The sequence below is a fragment of the Thalassophryne amazonica genome, chromosome 1 (genome assembly GCF_902500255.1).
Source record: "Thalassophryne amazonica chromosome 1, fThaAma1.1, whole genome shotgun sequence".
Taxonomy (NCBI): domain Eukaryota; kingdom Metazoa; phylum Chordata; class Actinopteri; order Batrachoidiformes; family Batrachoididae; genus Thalassophryne; species Thalassophryne amazonica.
In genome coordinates, this window is record NC_047103.1 from 37,905,049 (window position 1) to 37,928,780 (window position 23,732).

Here is a 23,732-nt window from a genome sequence, read left to right on the forward strand (position 1 = left end):
TATGTATGTATGTATGTATGTATCATGTATCAATGTTGCGCACTTGTGGCGTAAATTTACGGCGTAAACTTGAAATACACCAAAGTTGCCGTGACATGTATCAAACAGTGCGCACCTGCCCATTTCAGGCGTACGCCTGACGTGATCTTTATAAATGCGGCGGGTGGAAACGATCGTAATTATAACAAACACGCCCATAAATATTCAGACTCCGCTTCAGACACCCCTCATTTCACGACATGGAAGCCAGGAAGACGGCAATGAAAAAGAACTCCACCAATCACGACGTGTGCCAATAGAGCGTCAAAAGCGGCCGTCATATCAATTGTTTTGTAGTATATAATCAATAAAGTGTTACAGTGGTCCCTCATTAATCGCTGGAGTTACGTTCTAAAAAATAGCCCGTAATACGTGAAACCGCAACGTAGTCAGCGTTATTTTTTACAATTATTATAGACGTTTCAAAGCTGTAAAACCCCTCACTACACAGTTTATTTATTTATGTAACATATGCATTGATTTGTATAATGGCACTGTTTATCATGTTGATCATCTTCATTTTTATGTGGATTCCAGCGCTGGTTCATTTTGGTGTATAATTTACGCCACCTCTCGACCTGGTGTATATTTTCAGCGCCAACGACCACATTGATAAATGCCAAGTAGCGCAGCCGTTTTGGCGTACACCCCATATACACTCAAATATCGCCATACGCAACGTTGATACATGAGGCCCAATTTCAAAAAATGAGGTGGGCTTCATAGATACACTCAACAAAAATATAAACGCAACACTTTTGGTTTTGCTCCCATTTTGTATGAGATGAACTCAAAGATCTAAAACTTTTCCACATACACAATATCACCATTTCCCTCAAATATTGTTCACAAACCAGTCTAAATCTGTGATAGTGAGCACTTCTCCTTTGCTGAGATAATCCATCCACCTCACAGGTGTGCCATATCAAGATGCTGATTAGACACCATGATTAGTGCACAGGTGTGCCTTAGACTGCCCACAATAAAAGGCCACTCTGAAAGGTGCAGTTTTATCACACAGCACAATGCCACAGATGTCGCAAGATTTTAGGGAGCGTGGCATGCTGACAGCAGGAATGTCAACCAGAGCTGTTGCTCGTGTATTGAATGTTCATTTCTCTACCATAAGCCGTCTCCAAAGGCATTTCAGAGAATTTGGCAGTACATCCAACCAGCCTCACAGCCGCAGACCACATGTAACCACACCAGCCCAGGACCTCCACATCCAGCATGTTCACCTCCAAGATCATCTGAGACCAACCACTCGGACAGCTGCTGAAACAATCGGTTTGCATAACCAAAGAATTTCTGCACAAACTGTCAGAAACCATCTCAGGGAAGCTAATCTGCATGCTCGTCGTCCTCATCGGGGTCTCGACCTGACTCCAGTTCGTCGTCGTAACCGACTTGAGTGGGCAAATGCTCACATTCGCTGGCGTTTGGCACGTTGGAGAGGTGTTCTCTTCACGGATGAATCCCGGTTCACACTGTTCAGGGCAGATGGCAGACAGCGTGTGTGGCGTCGTGTGGGTGAGCGGTTTTCCGATGTCAGTGTTGTGGATCGAGTGGCCCATGGTGGCGGTGGGGTTATGGTATGGGCAGGCGTCTGTTATGGGCGAAGAACACAGGTGCATTTTATTGATGGCATTTTGAATGCACAGAGATACCGTGCGAGATCCTGAGGCCCATTGTTGTGCCATACATCCAAGAACATCACCTCATGTTGCAGCAGGATAATGCACGGCCCCATGTTGCAAGGATCTGTACACAGTTCTTGGAAGCTGAAAATGTCCCAGTTCTTGTATGGCCGGCATACTCACCAGACATGTCACCCATTGAGCATGTTTGGGATGCTCTGGACCGGCGTATACGACAGCGTGTACCAGTTCCTGCCAATATCCAGCAACTTCGCACAGCCATTGAAGAGGAGTGGACCAACATTCCACAGGCCACAATTGACAACCTGATCAACTCTATGCGAAGGAGATGTGTTGCACTGCATGAGGCAAATGGTGGTCACACCAGATACTGACTGGTATCCCCCCCAATAAAACAAAACTGCACCTTTCAGAGTGGCCTTTTATTGTGGACAGTCTAAGGCACACCTGTGCACTAATCATGGTGTCTAATCAGCATCTTGATATGGCACACCTGTGAGGTGGGATGGATTATCTCAGCAAAGGAGAAGTGCTCACTATCACAGATTTAGACTGGTTTGTGAACAATATTTGAGGGAAATGGTGATATTGTGTATGTGGAAAAAGTTTTAGATCTTTGAGTTCATCTCATACAAAATGGGAGCAAAACCAAAAGTGTTGCGTTTATATAAGCTTCTGGGGAAAACCTGGTCTTGTTAGGAGAGACAGCATCCATCCCACTTTGGATGGAGCAGCTCTCATTTCTAGAAATCTGGCCAATTTTATTAAACCCTCCAAACCGTGACTATCCAGGGTTGGGACCAGGAAGCAGAGTTGTAGTCTTACACACCTCTCTGCAGCTTCTCTCCCCCTGCCATCCCCCCAATACCCCATCCCCGTAGAGATGGTGCCTGCTCCCAGACTACCAATAACCAGTAAAAATCTATTTAAGCATAAAAATTAAAAAAGAAAAAATAATATAGCACCTTCAACTGCACCACAGACTAAAACAGTTAAATGTGGTTTATTAAACATTAGGTCTCTCTCTTCTAAGTCCCTGTTAGTAAATGATATAATAATTGATCAACATATTGATTTATTCTGCCTTACAGAAACCTGGTTACAGCAGGATGAATATGTTAGTTTAAATGAGTCAACACCCCAGAGTCACACTAACTGTCAGAATGCTCGTAGCACGGGCCGAGGGGGAGGATTAGCAGCAATCTTCCACTCCAGCTTATTAATTAATCAAAAACCCAGACAGAGCTTTAATTCATTTGAAAGCTTGACTTAACTGATCATCTGCAGAGGAATGGTCTATTTGAAGAGTTTCAGTCAGGTTTTAGAATTCATCATAATACAGAAACAGCATTAGTGAAGGTTACAAATGATCTTCTTATGGCCTCTGACTGTGGACTCATCTCTGTGCTTGTCCTGTTAGACCTCAGTGCTGCTTTTGATACTGTTGACCATAAAATTTTATTACAGAGATTAGAGCATGCCATAGGTATTAAAGGCACTGCGCTGCGGTGGTTTGAATCATATTTATCTAATAGATTACAATTTGTTCATGTAAATGGGGAATCTTCTTCACAGACTAAGGTTAATTATGGAGTTCCACAAGGTTCTGTGCTAGGACCAATTTTATTCACTTTATACATGCTTCCATCCATCCATCCATCTTCTACCGCTTAGTCCAATTAAGGGTCACGGGGGGCTGGAGCCTATCCCAGCAGTCATAGAGCGCGAGGCAAGGTACACCCAGGACAGGACGCTAGTCTGTCGCAGGTATACATGCTTCCCTTAGGCATTATTATTAGAAAGCATTGCTTAAATTTTCATTGTTACGCAAATGATACCCAGCTTTATCTATTCATGAAGCCAGAGGACACACACCAATTAGTTAAACTGCAGGAATGGATGACCTCTAATTTCCTACTTTTAAATTCAGATAAAACTGAAGTTATTGTACTTGGCCCCACAAATCTTAAAAACATGGTGTCTAACCAGATCCTTACTCTGGATGGCATTACCCTGACCTCTAGTAATACTGTGAGAAATCTTGGAGTCATTTTTGATCAGGATATGTCATTCAATGCGCATATTAAGCAAATATGTAGGACTGCTTTTTTGCATTTGCGCAATATCTCTAAAATTAGAAAGGTCTTGTCTCAGAATGATGCTGAAAAACTAATTCATGCATTTATTTCCTCTAGGCTGCACTATTGTAATTCATTATTATCAGGTTGTCCTAAAAGTTCCCTGAAAAGCCTTGTTAATTCAAAAATGCTGCAGCTAGAGTACTGACAGGGACTAGAAGGAGAGAGCATATTTCACCCATATTGGCCTCTCTTCATTGGCTTCCTGTTAATCCTAGAATATAATTTAAAATTCTTCTTTTTACTTATAAGCATTTGAATAATCAGGTCCCATCTTATCTTAGGGACCTCATAGTACCATATCACCCCAATAGAGCGCTTCGCTCTCAGACTGCAGGCTTACTTATAGTTCCTAGGGTTTTTAAGAGTAGAATGGGAGGCAGAGCCTTCAGCTTTCAGGCTCCTCTCCTGTGGAACCAGCTCCCAATTCGGATCAGGGAGACAGACACCCTCTCTACTTTTAAGATTAGGCTTAAAACTTTCCTTTTTGCTAAAGCTTATAGTTAGGGCTGGATCAGGTCACCCTGAACCATCCCTTAGTTATGCTGCTATAGACTTAGACTGCTGGGGGGTTCCCATGATGCACTGAGTGTTTCTTTCTCTTTTTGCTCTGTATGCACCACTGCATTTAATCATTAGTGATTGATCTCTGCTGTCTTCCACAGCATGTCTTTTTCTTGATTCTCTCCGCTCAGCCCCAACCAGTCCCAGCAGAAGACTGCCCCTCCCTGAGCCTGGTTCTGCTGGAGGTTTCTTCCTGTTAAAAGAGAGTTTTTCCTTCCCACTGTCGCCAAGTGCTTACTCACAGGGGGTCGTTTTGACCGTTGGGGTTTTTCCGTATGGCTTTTGCCTTACAATATAAAGCGCCTTGGGGCAACTGTTTGTTGTGATTTGGCGCTATATAAATAAAATTGATTGATTGATTGATAATATCACCCCTTTAAACATTTTTATTCAATATTCAAAGGCTTATTTATTTATTTATTGTTCTGTCCAGTAAGAAACTAACATGTCTGTATCTTTTAAACAGACATTCACTGCGTTTCTTCTTATTTTTAACAAGTCAAAGGTATTCAGTAATATCTGTGAAAATATAGTTTAAAGATAAAGAATTACAAGTTTTTTTCAGAGTTCCAAAGTATCTTTTAAATGTATTACACGTTGTGTGACAGTCACAGTTGCACATCTAATATATTCAGTACACTTGGAGAAGAGGATAATGATGATGAGAAATGAGAGGAAGAGAAGGAAAGAGAGAGGAGGGATGGTATTAAAACAGAAAGAAAATCCTCAGCAGCAGCAGCTGATGTGCACTCAGTCTTCCATGCATGGAGGCTTTGACATACGTTTACCCAGACAGCATGTTATCATCAGCCATTTCCCCAAACACTGTGTCACCTTCTGTCCCCTGTCTTCCAGATGGACCATGACCCTCGTTACCCAACTTACATCGCCTCGCAAGGCTCGCTTCCTTCCACTGTGGCAGACTTCTGGCAGGTAAAAACTCCATTTGCTGTCATTCACCGCCGCTTTGGAATGATAGAGCGCCACAGGTTGGCGCCGCTTATGTCTTTCTTTCTTGGACCAAATGCACAGTCTCCAGATTGCAGTGATGAATTTCTCAAATTGAGCTCAGTGAAGTTATGATGCTTACAGTAAAAACAGTCTCCCTGTAAAGCTGCAGATTTTATTGCAACACAGTACAGCAGTTATACATAACATTTACATCAATGCAGACGCTTGCACATATTGGCATATTACTTATTTATTTTGAAATCCATGCCCTCATTCCCCCCATAAATGTCACTGATGTGCATGTTTGCCTTAAATGATGCACGGTTGCCAAATTTTGGTGTTAACAGGACAGAACTGTTGTAATTAGTGGGCTTATCATCTCCATATGGTGAAGTCACTGTGCTCGCTGTGACCACTATGTCGGAGTGTGACGCATAAATCCCAGCCGAGCAGCTGGCCTTGCACGCTCCTCATACTCTCCTCACATCACTGATAATGACCCCCCGTTTATGACTGCATTAGTCTGGTCCACTTAAGTTTCATCTGGTCTGGGTGGGTTTTGCAGACAGACAATAAATATGACAACATCATAGAAAAGGAATATTACAAAGTGGTGTATATACAAAAACACATTTATTGATGAAACCTTGTCCTAACAGTGTGCCAATTAATTTGGTAAAATTAAGGCTATTACACTTACTATTATCTGTGCAAATTAAATGACAACATCTGCTAAAATGGCTTTGAACAAACAAATCCAAAATCCCCTTCAATAAAATACTTGATAATTGTCTCTGAGTCCATTATCATGTGTGTGTGTGTGTCTGCACGTGCGCACGAGGTGAGTAAATGAATGTTCATTATCTAATGTTGTGGGCTATTTAGCCATGAACCAAACTCTAAATCTTTCTCAATCAGGCAGAACATAATGGAAAATGAGACAGATTGACCGACACACTGAGCGTCACTTCTGTTTCTGGGGTTACACAGAACCCATTCATTATTCAATATGGTTAACCTTGGACAGTGGCTGGGAAAAAATAAAAAACACTTTCCCCCATTAAAAGTAAACAAACGGGGGAACCGCTGGCGCTCTCATGCAAATGGACCGTGCTGTGCAGGAGGCAAATCTTTTGCTCTGTCCTATCTAATCCACACCGGCTCCGGGCTACGCTCTGAAAGGCGTTGTGCTCTAATCCCCCACTCCTCATTCCTCCATACCTTCATCCATCTCCCCTTGTTCCCCCTCTCCCATTACCTTAGCTCTGCTGGGCCTCGCTCTGCTTTTCACTTCTCTCTAGAATTTGGTGTCAAAAATCCTGAGAGTTTAGAGAGCTGCACGCGCGTGTGTGTGTTTTCTGCTTATGTCATCATCGTGCATCATGCATATTGGAATTTAAACAAATTTTGGATTGCTCTAAACACATACTCACGCGCACGCGCACACACACACACACACACACACACACACACACACACACACACACACACACACACACACACACACACACACACACACACACACACACACACACACACACACACACACACACACACACACACACACAGGTGTGCTTTTCTTTGCTGTGCAGATTACCAGTTGATTTTATTTCAATAATCCCTGCAAATATTTGCCAAACCTAAAAAGACTAAAAGGCTAAAATTGCCTCACATTATCACCTGGCCTGATCTAATCACATTTTGTCACAGTTGGTGTGCAATGTGTCCACTGGGCTGAATCACACAAGCTTGTGATTGGTGTATAGTCGAGGCCATTGTGTTTTTATAACGATCATAAAAGCCGCATTTCCTCCTTATTTTCATAATGGCTGAAACGGGCCTGTGTTTTTCCCAAGGACACATTATATTGTGATAAGAAAAACTGCAGTGGCGCGGTAGATGCTGTGCTCTACCTTTGACAAGTGAAAGGGGGAGTGGCACACGACACGTCTACCTGCTGGCTGACACCAGGTTTATGATTTGGCACACGTAGAGAGGCATCATTTCCCTCTAATACAACTCTGTGTCATAGTAATGTCGTGACTACTCCTCCTAGTGGTGTAGTTTAGTTACATAATCGTGCTGCTGTACTAATATAGAGCTCTATAAATGCGTGAGGAAGAGTTGGAGATGTGTGTGTAACCTCTCTGAGTAACGCTCCGGTGTGTAGATGGTGTGGGAGAGCGGCTGTGTCGTCATCGTCATGCTGACGCCGCTGTCTGAAAATGGAGTGAAGCAGTGTCACCACTACTGGCCAGACGAGGGCTCTGACATCTACCACATCTACGAGGTACATGCCGCGCACAAATTACACACAGGAGATGTGATGGTGTGAAATTTAAAGGGGACGTACTGTCTGCCTTTTCAGCAGGCTAATGTTGAACACTAAGTAGCTTAAATATGGACACAATCCTACATAGATGCTGAAAAATCTGAACTCCAGAGAAGTGCACATTTCTGTGTCTCTTGATGTTTGCCACGCCTTGTCTCTATTGCCTGTGTGGTCTCCAACAGGCTGCAGAGGGTCCTCACACTGAGATCAAACCAGTTGTGTGTGTGTGTGTGTGTGTGTGTGTGTGTGTGTGTGTGTGTGTGTGTGTGTGTGTGTGTGTGTGTGTGTGTGTGTGTGTGTGTGTGTGTGTGTGTGTGTGTGTGTGTGTGTGCTCCACAAAAAATCCCAAACATGATTAATTACAGGCTTTGAGGACATACGTTTGCAAAAATCTAAAGTGAGCCATTTCAGACCCACATTTCAGTTAAAACTGTAGTTTGTACATGCACAGGCGTAGAACTGTGAGATATGGAAAATGCTTGAAATAAAGTTTTGATTATTTTCAATTCTGAAATGGAAACAAGAAATTTTTATTATAAACTGAACTGAACATGAGATACACAAGTACCTCATGTTCAGTTCAATTCAGTTTATTTATACTACATGAAATCACAACATACGCCATCCCAAGGTGCATCACATGAGTAAGGTTGAACCCTTACCCATCCCCTGAATCAGCATATTGGCAACAAGTGAAAAGCACCTCTCACACCATGACAGATTAAATAAACATATGAGGAAATGGTACAAATTTTGATTATCCTTTTGCGTTCATTTTTGTCCTGCAAAAGTTCACTAATGGAGTTCCTTCTTAGCTGATATCTGCCAAGTCCGTCAGAAGGTTTGTGCATGCTCACATCTTTGAACAGACATCAGGCAGAGGGTTTTACCACTGTCTGTACGCTTGTTTACAGTTTTGTCCTCTACTTTTTTTTTTATTATTTTACGATCCTCATGAGTTTATATCCTGTGGCTGTCCAATGCTTCAAACTGGGCTTCTGATTGGCCAAAGCTTCAGTGCAGGGTGTGAATTCTGCACAAGCAGAATTCACTTAGCCAAATTCAGACTGAAGAAAAATACAAGCGTGTCTGTGTGCATTTTATCTGGGTGTCAGAGTGCACCTGCCAGATTCGATTGGTGAGGAGGCACTGCAGAGTTGTTTGCTGTCCTCACCACTGCAACCACACTGAACACTGGCACAGTGAGAAGATGCTGTGAGCGCACGAAGTAGTATGATGTCATGATCCCAGGTGAGCCAGATTCTATCCACATTTTGCATTTAGACCTCAGTGAATTTCAAATCCGCAGAATTACGAGATTTTGTCATGGGACAAAATATTTAAACATGTAACTAGTTGATTTGCTCTATCTGTCACAGTGTGACACAACCTTAAGGATAGACTGATTTTAAGAAGAAACCTTAAGCAGGCCAGATTCAGTGGGATGACCATCTGCTTTGGCCACACGAACAACAAATTACAAAATAATACAAAAGCACAACAAGGAGTTGTCAAACAGAATAGATAGAAATGTTTGATAGAAATGGATAGAAATGTTGCAGTTAAGCAACCATACGCATATAGAGTAAATATCATTACTACATATAATCGTTCAAAAGACAACCAAAAGGTGAAGAACAGAGTCCCAGTTTGATGCATGTTACACCCACCCAATTCATTGCACACATAACACACAATATGAATAATTTTGTACTCAGCTTTGATAGAATGTAGAGTTGTTTTGTAAGTAGAACAATGAGATGATTTTTGGTAACACTGCTGCCTGTCTGTGTCCTTGGACAAGGCCCTTCTTGCCACAGACACTCATCCTCTTCACACTATGGAATCCAGGGATAAGCACCAGCACAAATGAGCCTTGGGGCCTGTTTAGGATATAGGAATGATGGAACAAGAATGTGTTTTTCCATTGTACATAAATAGCTAAAGGAGCTCAGTCTGTGTATCTTAATACAACATTTTTTTAATATATACCCCAGGGCTCTGTTTTTGGTTCTCTGTTGTTATATATATATTTTACACCTTGGTTGTAAACATTTATGAAATAAATGTTCTTTTCTATGCTGATAACACTAAGCTATATGTACCCATAAAAGCAGATGACTCCCAAATGGAACTCTGTGACCAGTTTAGTAGACTGCAGAGAAACATCAGTTGTTATATAACTTCTAACCTCTAAATTCAGAAATAACTGAAGTACTTATCTTCCACCTCCGCCAGACTCTAAAATCATGAAGTGTCACTTGATACCCAGCATGCAAGAGATTTCTCTTACTGTTGACCCTCCCTCATCAGTCAGCTTAGATCTCAGAGAAATGTTTTTTCCATCCACATAGTCTATGTTTTCCACACACATAGTACAGCCCAGACATTCTACCTGTTCTTAGACTCTTATGCACACATTTGTTTGATTTAGTTTAGGCAATTGCAATATATTAATTTCTGCTCTACCACGTACTAGCACTAAAAGCATCTTCTGAATGGTCTGCAGTCCTCCTGCTAGAATTCTAACTAAACCAGAAACAGTTTGACCATTTAACTGCAACATTTGTCCCAATTTACTGACTTCCTGTTCATTCCAAATCAGACTTAAACATCTTATTAACATCTAATCTAACGCCTCCATCCTTATTTGGCAGCTCTTCTACAGCCTTACATAGTGTTGTGTGCTCTACGTTCCTAGATTGCACCCTTCATTTACATTCCCAAAGGCAAAAAAAACAAAAAAAAAAAACTGGCAAGCTAAGGAGCCTTTTCTGTCTTCTATTTGGCATAACATGCCTGCTGACAGAAGACAGTTTGTTTTTATCAATCCTCTTAAAGCTAAGCTTAAAACTTTTTTGTTTTGTTTTCTAGCAATTAGCCATTTACTCTTTCCACACAGACTGCAAAACCTTCTGGGACATTTTCAGGCTATATAAATTCACTTTATTGATCAAATGCCTTGTGCATTTTTTTCCACTTTTTATTCCTGCAGGTCAACTTGGTGTCTGAGCACATCTGGTGTGAGGACTTCCTGGTGCGCAGCTTCTACTTGAAGAACCTGCAGACGAATGAGACACGCACCGTCACCCAGTTCCACTATTTGTCCTGGATGGACCGCGGGATACCCAGCTCTGCAAGGACCCTGTTAGACTTCCGCAGGTAGAGTGTCGATGCTGCAGAACGCTTAGTTGCCAGAGCTCAGCAGATTTTGGATTGCATTAATGCCATACAACCTGGACTTTTTTTTTTATCCCGGACTTGTTCTTAATCACCTACCCTTATAGTCTGTGTTCTGTCAGCACCTTTCTGGTCCATCTCCCTTTTGCCCCTCTGGCCTCTGGTGTCCTAAAGAATGGTTCATACTGTTCTAATAGGGGCTGTGCTTCTCTACTATCCCTTTCATTCTGGGCTTATTTCCCTCACCTCCCTCCAGCACATGTGATGCAGCAAATTAACAGTCCCACTCTGCCTGGCTTGGCTTGAGAAGAAAAGAAAAGAAAAAAAAACTCATCCAATTCAAAAACCCAATTAAATGAGAGCTGTCTCTCAAACATGGGAGAGGGGCGAGCTAGTGACTGAATAACCTCACTCTGTCTCCATATAATGTGTTCTGGCAGAAGAGCAGCAATAGCCCCAATGGGAAAAGCCAGGAGGGACAGGAAAAGCCCTCCAAATGAGAATAGATGCATTTGATTTGCAGATGGAAGTCTGGTCCTTTGGTTTGTAATGTAGATGAGAGCGGGTGTGTAGTATTAACATTTCTAACACTCTTTTCTATTTTTGAAATTCTTCTAGGTGTAGCAATTGGGCCATTGCATTTCTTTATGGTAATACAGATGTATTAGTGTCCCGGTTTGTGTAGTTTTCTGTTTATGTTCACACGCTTTAGTTTACTCAGAGACCTGCCTGTTATTTAGAAGACAGTGATGCCTATTTCTGTTGCTGTGGATCATTGGGGAGTCTAATTCTTTAAAGTTCTCTGACCAGCACTACATGACTCAAAGGTCTCAGATCCACTCGCTGCATTTCACGGTTTCGGCCAGCTCTGTATTTTGCAGTTGCCGGTGTCATTTTTGTGATGTTGCAGCTAGTAATATGAGCCCAGTTGCATAGTCACAAAAGTGATCATTGGAAACTGTGTCTCCTCAGCCAGGCCTGTGCACAAACTGTTTCCTTCCTGTCTGTTTCTCCCTCTCACATGTCCTCCTCTGGCTTGCATGAGAAATCCAACCACCTTTGTTATGCTCTTTACCATAGAGCATGTTTTTAATCAAAGAATGCAAACATATGTATTTAATGTTTTTAAACATAATTAAAAAAAAAATGCATGAAATCAGCACACATTTCCCTTGAAAGTGTGCTCAATCAATCAATAAAATAAAGTGCATAAAATTAGTGCACATCTCCATTAATAAAGTGCACAAAAAATCAGTAAAGAAAATAAAGTGCATACTGCCATTAAAGTGCACAAAAATCAGAAAAAATAAAACCGTGCATACAACTCAGTGCACACTGTTATTAATAAAGTGCACAAAAAAATCACGAAACAAATCAATAAAATAAAATGTGCAAAATCAGAACACATTGCCATTTTTAAAAAGCACAAAAAACAGATCAACAAAATAAAGAGCATAAAATTAGTTCACATTGTGAATAAAGTGCACAAAAATAAAGAAAAGATAGATAGATGTGCACCTTTGATCACAGACAAACCGAGGAGAGCTCATATTTGCCATTTGGTTTGTTTATGTATTTTGGGTCAAGGATGAACGCCTCCAAAACGTAACGTTGATAGGACTAATATTTTTGGAGATATTATATTCAGATTCAGATTCAGTTTATTCTTATACCATTGGGTAAAATTAGCTAACAACAGTGGACAATGGACATTGATAATTACATTCTGAACTCACACGCCATTCTAAATTGTTATAGAAACTTTGCATAACTTACCACTCTTGAAAAATTTCAGCTACCTATTTTACTAGCTACACACACACATATATACACATATATACATATACATATATATATACATATATACATATATACATACACATACATATATACACATACACACATACATATATATACACATACATATATCCATATACACACATACATATCCATATACATATATCCATATACACACATACATATCCATATACATATATCCATATACACACATACATATCCATATACATATATCCATATACACACATACATATCCATATATATATATATATATATATATATATATGTGTGATTTTCATATAATTATTTGTAAAATGTGCTAAATGTAAGCTGTACAATAAGTACATCTTTTATTTTCCATTTTATCATTGAAAGGTGAAAAATGGGGTTGGGTGGGGAGGTAGTGCATGAAAAGACGCTGAAGCTTCCGTCTCATTAGTTTCCATGGCAATAGCGGGGTGTGAAAAAGGCTTGTTGGCCTTCACCGTGCCTGTGGTGAAAAATGCTGATAATTGGCCCGGGTTAATGCGTCGGCGGTCGGCAATCACAGCATCACACCGCCACATTCATCACCCACGTCACAATAATGCTGTTTGAAATGATGCGCAATTTATTTACACGGCGTGGCATCTTTAGCTGCAAATTACAGTGATTGATTGACAGGAAAGAGCATCTCTCACGATTGTGTTCATTCTTTTGATGGCGGCTGACTTTGAATTCGTCGTGTCCCTCATCAGCCCATTTTGCTTTAATTGGGTTTTATTGCTTTGCAAGATAATGATGTAGCCGTCTGTGGTTTGTACGGCCCTGAACTAACGATGATATGTTCTGTGTTTTTATTTCAGAAAGGTTAACAAGTGCTACCGGGGTCGATCGTGCCCGATAATTGTTCACTGCAGGTAAGCGTGATGGTGTGAACAGCGGCTGAACCTGCTGAGGTGGGATAGATGATGTTTTTTGGAGGGGAAGAAGTTTGTTCAAAACCCATTTAGTCCATTTATTCTGAGTCCAACTGCTTATTCCGCAGACTGTCCTTGTGGAAACCATGTGGCACGAAGTCACTTCCACTTTCCCTTTGGTGGAGTTAGTTAACTGGTTTTGACTGGCTGGTATTAATCTCCAGGTATCTTCCTGACCACATTTAATAGTCACATCCTGTTAAGTCATGCGTGTTCCCAGCCTCCCCACTAAAGGAGACGTGCAGAGCGAGTGTGGAGCAGTGGATTAATGAAGCAGTAGCGTTCAGGCCACTCTCTTCTTTTATTGGCCGTGCCTTTATTAGAGAGATGTGCACGCCTTGTTTGCAATTAACATGCAGAGCGGCTGAATAGCCAGCGGGCACAAAGGGAGGCTTTTCATAAGACTATCTCCGGAGTAATGGAAAAGCAAGGCTCTCCACAAAGCTGTTCTCGAGCCGCCCCTGGCCTCTCAACCTCTCCTCTGCTCCTGAGGTGCATGCATTTAAAAGCCTTTGTCCCCAGCGTACCTCAGAAACCGTTCCCCGCTCCTCAATAGCCCAGCAAGTCTCAAGACCACACATGCACTCCTGTGCAAAGGTTCAATGTAATCACATTTATTGTCAAATACATCAGAAAACATTTTTTTAATGTATGTGTGCATTTTAAGAAATCCATTTTTGTTGGCTCTATCAGATTTACGACATGCAACAGTGTCTATCTCCATGCATGAACTAATTTGTATTTAAATATACTCTTTTCCCCACAGTTTCTCTCAGCAGATGCAGATGTAAATAAGCAATTTGTTTCTTTATAAGAACAACAGTCAGATTAAAGCCTCTCGAGCTTCACCTTAATTCTCTCTCTCTCTCTCTCTCTCTGTGTGTGTGTGTGTGTAGTGATGGAGCTGGCAGAAGTGGGACTTACATTCTGATTGACATGGTCCTTAATAGGATGGCAAAAGGTAACGATCAGTGGCTTCCTTTTCACTCTCTCTGCTTGAAGTGTTGCCTTGGCAACGCTGAGGCCTCTCATTTTCCACAGAGGATCTCAGGGATGCATTAGAGGGCGACTTTCTGAAGCCTCCAAAAGACACGAAAGACACAAGCAGACATCGGGGGAGTCGGGGAGGACGCAACAAAGAGAAAGCATAAAAAAGGAGGAGAAACTGAAAAATAAACAGAAACCAACAACCACATTTGTAATTATCTACTTAAGCTACAGTCACACCATACTGACTTCCCATTACAGCTGCAACATGAATTTAGATTGTGCATGCATAAAAATGAAATCCATTTGCAATCAGAATTCAGGACTTCTTTTCAGCACTTTAAAATCAATGCTTAATATTTAATGGGGAAAGTGTTTTCATTTTTATGGTGTTTAATCATTTATTTTTTTTAACATTTGGTAGCTTGCAAACAGTTTTGAAGGACAAGTTCACATTTTATAACACACACCGATATATATATATATATATATATATATATATATATATATATATGTGTGTGTGTGTGTGTGTGTGTGTGTGTGTGTTATTATTAAGGAAATGATGCTTTTTTAGGGTTATTTACAACATATATTGTTGGTGTTGATGTTAAATGAATGTAAAATTCATCTGCAATGCATGTGCCATAAATTACCTGTGCTAACATGGTAAGAGCAATGCAGAGATGCTATAAATGGGTATATTACAAATATTCACCAACATTCACAACCTGCTGATTTGACACATTTTTTTACACATTGATTTTACACTCCACTGAACATTTTACTACACATTGCTGTAGCTGTATCAATACACGCTTCGCATCCGAGCCTGTGATTGCTCTACTTATGTTGTACATTTTTCATCTAATCCATGAACATCAACAAAGTAACCGTCTGGGAGTTAAAGTAAAAAATCCACCAAATGTGCAGAAAAATAATGTTAAAATAAAACCCTTTTTACCGCTATTACTGCTTTATCAACTTTACTTCACACTTATACACAGAAAAAAGTATGCTTTTAGCATTATTTTGTTGCCCATTCTGTGTATTTTTTTACTTGAATTCCCAGAGAGCTGGCCTTGTTCATGCTCATGGATTAGCATCATAAGCAAAACCATTGTTAAAGGGAGGTAGAGCACGCTCAGGCTCAGTCGCAAACAGTGTTTTGATATCACTAATGCAGCCTGTAAAATCAACACATTAGTGAATGTTCACACTCAGTACTTTCTTGTTTCTCTTATTTTGCATGCATGTAAATGAAATTGCATAAGATCTCCAGATTGTGTTGGAAATCTGGATTTGCAGGTGCGTTTACACTTTGGCTTGTTTAAGTGTGAGATGGTTTGTTCCAGTTTGTTCTTGTATAATCACTAAACATCATGGATGTTTAACTGGAGAAGTGGTGATTCATAAATATGAATAATGTTTGATCAATTTGAAATGAAAGACGCTGGAAAATGTTTGTGTGGTGCAGGTGAAGAATTTCATGTAAAACAGAAGTAGTTTAACGTAGATTTGCATCTTCTTATGTTTGGATTTGCACAACTATTGTTGCACTCGGGCTGGCTTCTTCCACAGCCACAACAAAAGGGAGTCTTATATCATCATAAAGCCTTGTGCAGCTTAGCCTGCCCTCTGCCCCTTGCCCTTTGACCCTTAACCTTTGCCTGCAGCCACTCCGCATGCCACCCTCCTGCAATCTCGGCCCGTCAGAACAGGTTAGGAGTTAGCTGGACGCTGAGACAGGCTCTGCTCTGTGTCTGTAAAACAGTAATAAGAGTGTCCTTTCCCGCTGGAGTTCACGGAGTTGAGTGACGGTTGCACCGTCGTCTGCGGTGATGAAAGGTGACAGAGTTTCTGCCCAAAACCAGCCGTATTTTTTTTTAACCTTTTGTTATCTGCTCCACAACTGAACGTATAAAATGAGCGTAATCTGGCTCTCCAAAGATTTTTCTCAGTCAAAGAGCCCCTCTTCAGCTTAACTTTGGAATCCAACCCTTCTGAAACATGAAAGTCTTGTCGGAGCACTGGAGTACTTTGAGTACTGCTAAGTCCAACTGCATTAAAACCCTCTCTTTCACCCACATACATCTCTGCTCCCCTGTGGTTTTTTCTCTCACTTTCAAAAGCATCCTAGGACTTTAGAGATTCTTACTTTCTTCTCTCTCTCTCTCTCTCTCGGTCAGCATTTTCTTGCTATCTTGCAAAGATTTCCAAATTAGCATCACGTACCTGCTGAACAAAACTATTTTCTTGAAGGTGAGCAACTGTTGCATTAGCGTGCTGGACGTGGTTTTAATTGCTCTTTGCTTACATGCAGTCAGATGTTGTTGCGTCAAAAAGAATTTTAAATTTTTCCGCAAGATTCTTGGAGACACGCTGGTGCTGAGACATTTTGAAAGCATTATTGCACATCCCGAAAATATCCTCTTGCATATTTTATTGGGAAACGGTCTGTGGCTCACGTCCAAGTCTTTCGAGGGATGAATGTAATAATTTTCAATCGGCGTGCTGTTCCAAAGGGAGCCCAGTATAAAGACAGATTGACAGATGTGAGCTGGATTACTCCACTGCTTTGAACTCAGTCCAATTTTCGGTCTGTTGCAGGTGCTAAAGAGATTGATATTGCCGCTACCCTGGAGCACTTGAGAGACCAGAGAGCTGCCATGGTCCAGACAAAGGTAAGGTCCCCGACTTTGAGTTAGAGAGGGGGAGGTGGGAGGGATGAAAGAGGGGTTGGTGTTTTTTTTTATTATTATTATTTTGTTTTGTTTTTTGAGCAGAGATGGTTTGCTTCATGTGCACAGGATCTGGGGAAATGATGTGGTAATTGATGACTGCTTCAGGATTACAGAAACATTGTCTGGGAAGATAATAACTCACTGTTCCACATTTGTCAGAGATACTGACCACATAGACACTTTGAAGTATTCATTTTCCACAGATTTTAGTCAAAGCTAAACCCTTAAGGGGAGCTTCAAAATTCTTGTAACATGGGTTCTACCTATGTTTTTTGGCTCATGTTTTCACTTGGGACAAAAAAAATGTTTTAATTTGTGTAGTCTTGATTGCGTGTCAACAGTCACGCTCTATCTGGCTATGTCGCAGGCCAGGGCATTTGCTTCCACTGTTGTTGTTGTCCATTCAGCTGCTCCCTTTTTGTTCAGGGTTGCCACAGCGGATAGAGCAAGATCCGCACAGGTATTTGGCACAAGTTTTATGCTGGATGCCCTTCCTGACAACTCCAGTTTTACCTGGAGAAACACACAGCCACTGGTGTTCCAAAGAGGTCTCCCATCCAACTACTAACCAGATGCCGCACTGCTTAGCTTCTGAGATCATCCCTGCAGAGGTAAACATGCAATGACTGGTTATATATGGTAGTTAGCACTTACCTTAAAGCAGTGGTCTCCAAACTATTCCAGAAAGGACAGAGAGGGTGCAGGTTTTCTTTGCAGCCACTGACTTCAGCAGGTGATTTCACTGATGAGCTCATCCCACCTGTTCAAAAGGATGTTAATCAGTGAAATCACCTGCTGAAGTCAGTGGCTGCAAAGAAAACCTGCACCCTCTCGGCCCTTTCTGGAATAGTTTGGAGACCACTGCCTTAAATGCACCTTGATACTTGCACAAATTTTGGCTCCGCAATGCCAAGCATTGCGCATTCGTCATGCCAGTGTGTGTCATTAGATGGTACACATTTTGACACTTGCATGAACTCGATCCCCGCATTGGCACGGAATGTTGCTCGCCAATGAGTAAACTCATCATAAACTGTACAGAATTTTGATACATTGTGTTTGCAAATAGGTTATGCATGTTCACAGCTAGTTCACACAAGTGGCACAAAATTTGTGCATGCCAGAAAATTTTGAACATTTCAAAATCTTCTTTGCACACTGGCACGCAGCCATGCACAGTTCACAGACAGTTTACGAGTTTACTCATTGTCGTGCTAAATTCCTTGCCAGTGCAAGCATCAAATTCTAGCAAGTGTCAAGGAACCATTAGCGTCCTCCCCATCCGGGAATGCCGCTCTCCACCAAGTGATTACAAATTAGTTACCATTTGAAGTCATTCCTGATATCATCACAAGAATAAGCCCCTCAACGGCAATCGTGTTAAAAAGTTTCTTCACATTTAGTGAGTTTACCATGCACATGTTTACTTCAGTAGGGATCCTCTCTGTGCTACCAGACACTTATAATCCCATTTTCAACTCTTCATTGACAACAAGAAGCAATAGATCGAGTGCTTTTATGTAACACCATACAATTACGCTGTTTAGCTGTATAACATGACGATGTTTGCGTTCTAAATCAAAACTGCACTAGTTAAAATGGTGTTTGTCCTGAGCGAAAAGATGAATAAATAAACATCTAAAAAAAACTAGAAATCTCCTTTAATGCCATCTTTGTGCCACACCGTGCCATCGATGAGAAACAGACATGCTTCCTCTTACAAAGGGAAAGAGTAGCTCCTTTCCATTTAAAGCAACAGGCACAGAAACAGGATGTTTGAGAGAAACCTGAACATGGGCTGATTTAAGATATCCTGCGTATGAGTAGTTTTGTGTATAAATATTAATATCTATATTTCAGACACCTTGTGACCTCTATGACTTCCTGAATATTTGTTCCCTTTAATAGAATGGATATTGCACATATTGTATTCACGCAATCTTGAGGTAAAAGCTGCAGTTATAGTTCAAAGTTCAATGTATTGTCATCGTTATAAAACAATGAAAGCACACTTAGCTAAGTGAAACCATGTAAATGTTCCTTTGTGAAGGCTATGCCTTTATTTTTCCATATGTCAGTGATGCTGTACTCTCTTTATATCAGAATGGGCCATTGTGAAATTGAGTGTGTACAAAGCATTTCTTTTCTTCCTCTAAGGCAAATAAAAGGTCGGAAGTCTTTTTTGTTGCTGGCTCGTAATTGGAAAGACTAATAATAACAGTAATAATAATACCTCACGCTGAGGTGGGTGATCATATTGGTGGAAGTTGCTCCTTAACAGGCGCCTGGATGGTTCCTTAATGCTACAGCCCCGCGCTGTTCTTTCTGAAAATCTACATTCTAACGTACCACAATATTCTCGATTCCTCTTGGTGGCTTCACGTTGGGTCTCCACTGAAATTAGATTGCAATGAGGCATGAAATTTGGACTTGGGTTTTTAAGGATCGGACAGCCAGTTGTCTTCTTGCCCTCCCGCACATCTTGTGCTCTTGCCACTTTATTTTTGGATATTGGCTTACCATAAATTTAAAAAAGAATAAAGAAAACTTCCAATTTGTGCAGTGACTCTCATACTTGCTGCATGTGTGGACACCTTTCCTTCACCCGCCTGTCAAATGGAGACTGATCTCCCCCCAGTGGTGCAAATGTGCAAAGCAGAGCGTGTCCTTCTGTTCAGCAGATTAAAAAAATGAAATTAAAAACCAGCTTCTTTTTTTGTGCCCTAAAGTTGAAAGTCCACCTGGGATTAGATACAGTCAGATATAATGCCAGAATAGATACACACGGATGCAGTTACATTGTGTCTGACCCCCATCATAACATCAGAAGGCGTAAAAATAGAAAACCTGCACACTCCTGATAATATCTACCGCAAAGCTGAAGGCAAAGCCACCGGTGACTCCTCGGTATCGATTTAGCCTCTCCTCAGGCTGCGCTACGGCAGGCTGTGCATTGACACATCTAAAGGCCGCTCCCTCCAAACACCTACGTAGCTTTTCTGTGTGAGTGGACCCCATGGCCCGCAGCCCGGGGTGAGGAGAGGAATATGAAAACAGCCGGTCCACAGGGCAAACATCAATCAGCTCCTTTTTAGGCTCCTCAGGGAGAAAAACTGTGAGTCGGCTACGCAAACAAATGCACACACGCACACACACACACACATACAAATGCACAGCATAGAGACGGATCAACTCAAAAGCTCCATTTTAAGACACACCTGGCCGGATCGATGGCGGCGCAGCCCAAAGAGCACCTCACCTTCACCTCCACTCTGTGGCCGAGCAGAACGCAGGCAGAGATAGGAGATGTGGAGGAGGAGGAGACAGCAGCTGTCAATCATTCTGCACACACACACACACACACACACACACACACACACACACGTGCAACAGTCAAAAAACTAACCAGCTAACAACCCCCCCCCCCCCCCCCATCCTTTCCTCCTCCTCCTCCTCAGGAGCAGTTTGAGTTTGCACTGACAGCCGTGGCAGAGGAGGTGAACGCCATCCTGAAAGCACTTCCTCAGTGAAGGCATCGCCCCCCCAACTCCAACAACACCATCACCACCACCTTCTTCTCGCTCGCTGAATACTGCTTCCTCTGCCCACTCCAGACAGACATCGCTCTCTCTCTCTCAATGCCCTTCCTTCCTCTCCTCACTCTGTCCTCCTCCTGGTCGCACACACATACATACATACATATATATATATATATATATATATATATATATATATCTCCTGGACCCATAATCCCAGATTGCCTTATAGTATGATTGTTGATCTAACAGCTGAGTTGGGAAAGTGGGTGGGGTGGGGAGGGGTGAGATGGGGGTGAGGAGAAGTGGTGGCGAGATGTGAGATCAGCACTCGTACTGTGAGAGGCTTCATCAGTTTGTACCCCGGTGCTCCATAAATGTGACACACGAAATTGTTCTTGAACCCACCATCTCAGTGCCACTGACGAGCTGTTTACTTGGTGTCGAGTGAAGATTTCTGTTCCAAAATAAGGAGTGAAATTCACTGTTGTCAAATTTAAAATGAATCATAGTACTTTTAAAATTGTGAGTTAAATAATAGCTATTGCCTGTTAACATGAGAATTGTACAGATTGTATCCCCTATGTGGAGAAGGGGGAAAAAAAAGTGTATTTTCATTCATTCATTCATTTTCTATAACTCCTTAGTTCAATTAAGGGTCATGGTTGGGGCTGGAGCCTATCCCAGCAATCACTGGGCAAGACGTGAGGTACACGCTGGACAGGCTGCCAGTCTGTTTAATTGCAGAGGTGCCGTATTTTCCAGAGTATAAAGTCACACGTCAAAAAAAAAAGTCTCTTGAAGAGGAAAAATCATACATAAGTTGCACTAGCACATAAGTCACACTTTTTTTCTGTATGTAGAACTCACATTTTAACATAGTGTTTCCCTGGGGAGGGGGGGGGGGGGGGGGTGAGTTTTACATACTGACAGGAATTCAGTGTAGCACATGTGCACACCACAGCATATGCTGTTATTTAACATAAGTCTTTTAAATTCCAAAAATAAGCAAGATGGACAAATTAGCACACAATGGACAGCTTATTGGATGTTATTTGATGCAGTCTGGACAAAAGAAAATGACAGATAGAGAAACTGAATTGTGGTGTGTGCCAAAAGGACTTTTAAATTCCAAAAAACAAACAAGATAGACAACATATTGGATGTTATTTGATGCATAGACCGCTGGCACACAGCTTTTTAAACTCAACAATGTAAACATGAGTCTATTTGATTTTTTTTTTCTCCATCAGCTCTTTAATTTGGGATCTTTGTGCATTTTTGTAATGTACTTTTATTATTGGAGTTTCTCTTATTTGTGCATTGATTAGTGCGAAATCCCTATATACATTATTATTATTGTTATTATTATTATTGTCGTCATTATTATTGTTATTGTCATTATTATTGTTGTTGCTGTTGTTGTTAATGAATGCCTGATTTTTCATCATATGACTCTCTCAGGATTATCAGTTGCAGGACCTTCCAGACTAGTAAAAAGACTTATACTTCGGAAAATACGGTATATATTATATGGTCAGCATCACTCGTATAGATGTTATGTGTATTATATTTTGGGTATAGACAAAATGTAAAATGTGCTCATCATGATGCTTTCCACATATCATGTTTTTTTCATTCTGAACTTAATGTTTTCACACCATGACATCAACATAATCAAACAACACCAACTGAGATCATTCTGCTTCTATTTAGAAATTAAATAATCATATATTAGGAGTAATAATAATATATATTTAAGCAAACCGTTGCTAATTTGTCTCTCCATCACTGGTAATACTGTGATATTTTGTGCAACATGACACACTATGCTATAGACAATGAATGAATCCCGACATATATATAAATATATATTGAGAGACTCAAGGAGAACTATTATATTTTGTGTGAAAGTATCATTCAGATTGATAATAAATCTGAACAGAGTATCGTGCTTTGGTGTGTTGTGTTATTTCACTCTGAAAACCACATAAACGTGCACACACACAGGCAGGAGGCGGTGCTCTTACTACGAATGGTATTTGATTGATTAGTCACCACAGAAAAGCTTATTCGTGCTCCCTGAGGGTTTGTATGTGGAAAGACCTCCGTGTTTGTACAGATGAAATGCTTTGCTGACCGGCTTTGTCACCGCAGAAACTGCACATGGTTTTAAACAGGAGCTGTGATGCTTTTCTCGTTCACTTAGATTTTGTCATATTAACACAGAAAGTCACAATACCAGACTCCAAAGTGTTTGTGATTCCACTTTATCAACACATGACAGTCATTTATTTCCAAATGTGTTACCACAGTGATAAACAGGTAAGTTTGGAATGTGCTCTATCACAAGCTGCCCTCAAACAGATTTTTGGATGAGCTATACAGATTTTGGCATCAAATTATTCCCAACAAAAAACAAAGAAAACAAAAGTAGAGCACCACACTCAAACCTCCGCCAACACTAGTTTCCAATGCAGGTGCAGATCAAACTTAGTCTGTTCATTGAGAGTGCCAGTTTGCACCTCATTATCACAAATAAGAGTGATTGAGGCACTTTTGTTTGAGATGTAATGCAAAGTGTACATCAAATGGGCTTTTCAATATTAAATTCAAATATCCACAAAATTCACAATCCAGATCAGATCTAGATCAAACTTTGTCAGGCAATAGTGAATGCCAGTCTGCACCTCACTTTCAAATATGAGAGTGATTGGGGCACGTTTCATTAAGATATAATGTAAAATATACATCAAATTGGGTTTTCAGTGTTAAATTTAAATTACCACAAAATCTGTAATTTGGATCAGATCCAGATCAAACTTTTGTCAGTCAATAAAGGATGCCATC

The 23,732-nt window shown here is 41.0% G+C and overlaps 1 protein-coding gene and 1 long non-coding RNA gene across 2 annotated transcripts in view; both read left to right on the forward strand.

Annotated features, from left to right (window-relative positions):
* Positions 1-20,982, forward strand: part of ptprn2 (protein tyrosine phosphatase receptor type N2) — a 471,897-nt gene extending 450,915 nt beyond the window's left edge. Inside the window, exons 16-22 of the mRNA XM_034168195.1 lie at positions 5,255-5,332; positions 7,521-7,640; positions 10,678-10,844; positions 13,505-13,558; positions 14,515-14,579; positions 17,213-17,286; positions 20,805-20,982. Coding sequence (XP_034024086.1) covers positions 5,255-5,332; positions 7,521-7,640; positions 10,678-10,844; positions 13,505-13,558; positions 14,515-14,579; positions 17,213-17,286; positions 20,805-20,876 — 630 coding nt within the window. The 3' untranslated portion in view covers positions 20,877-20,982. The remainder of the gene's footprint in view (positions 1-5,254; positions 5,333-7,520; positions 7,641-10,677; positions 10,845-13,504; positions 13,559-14,514; positions 14,580-17,212; positions 17,287-20,804) is intronic.
* Positions 20,983-21,084: 102 nt separating this feature from the next.
* Positions 21,085-21,473, forward strand: LOC117508440. Its single transcript, XR_004560093.1, has 2 exons — positions 21,085-21,156; positions 21,189-21,473. It is a non-coding gene; the product is annotated as an uncharacterized LOC117508440 (long non-coding RNA).
* Positions 21,474-23,732: the final 2,259 nt, after the last annotated feature.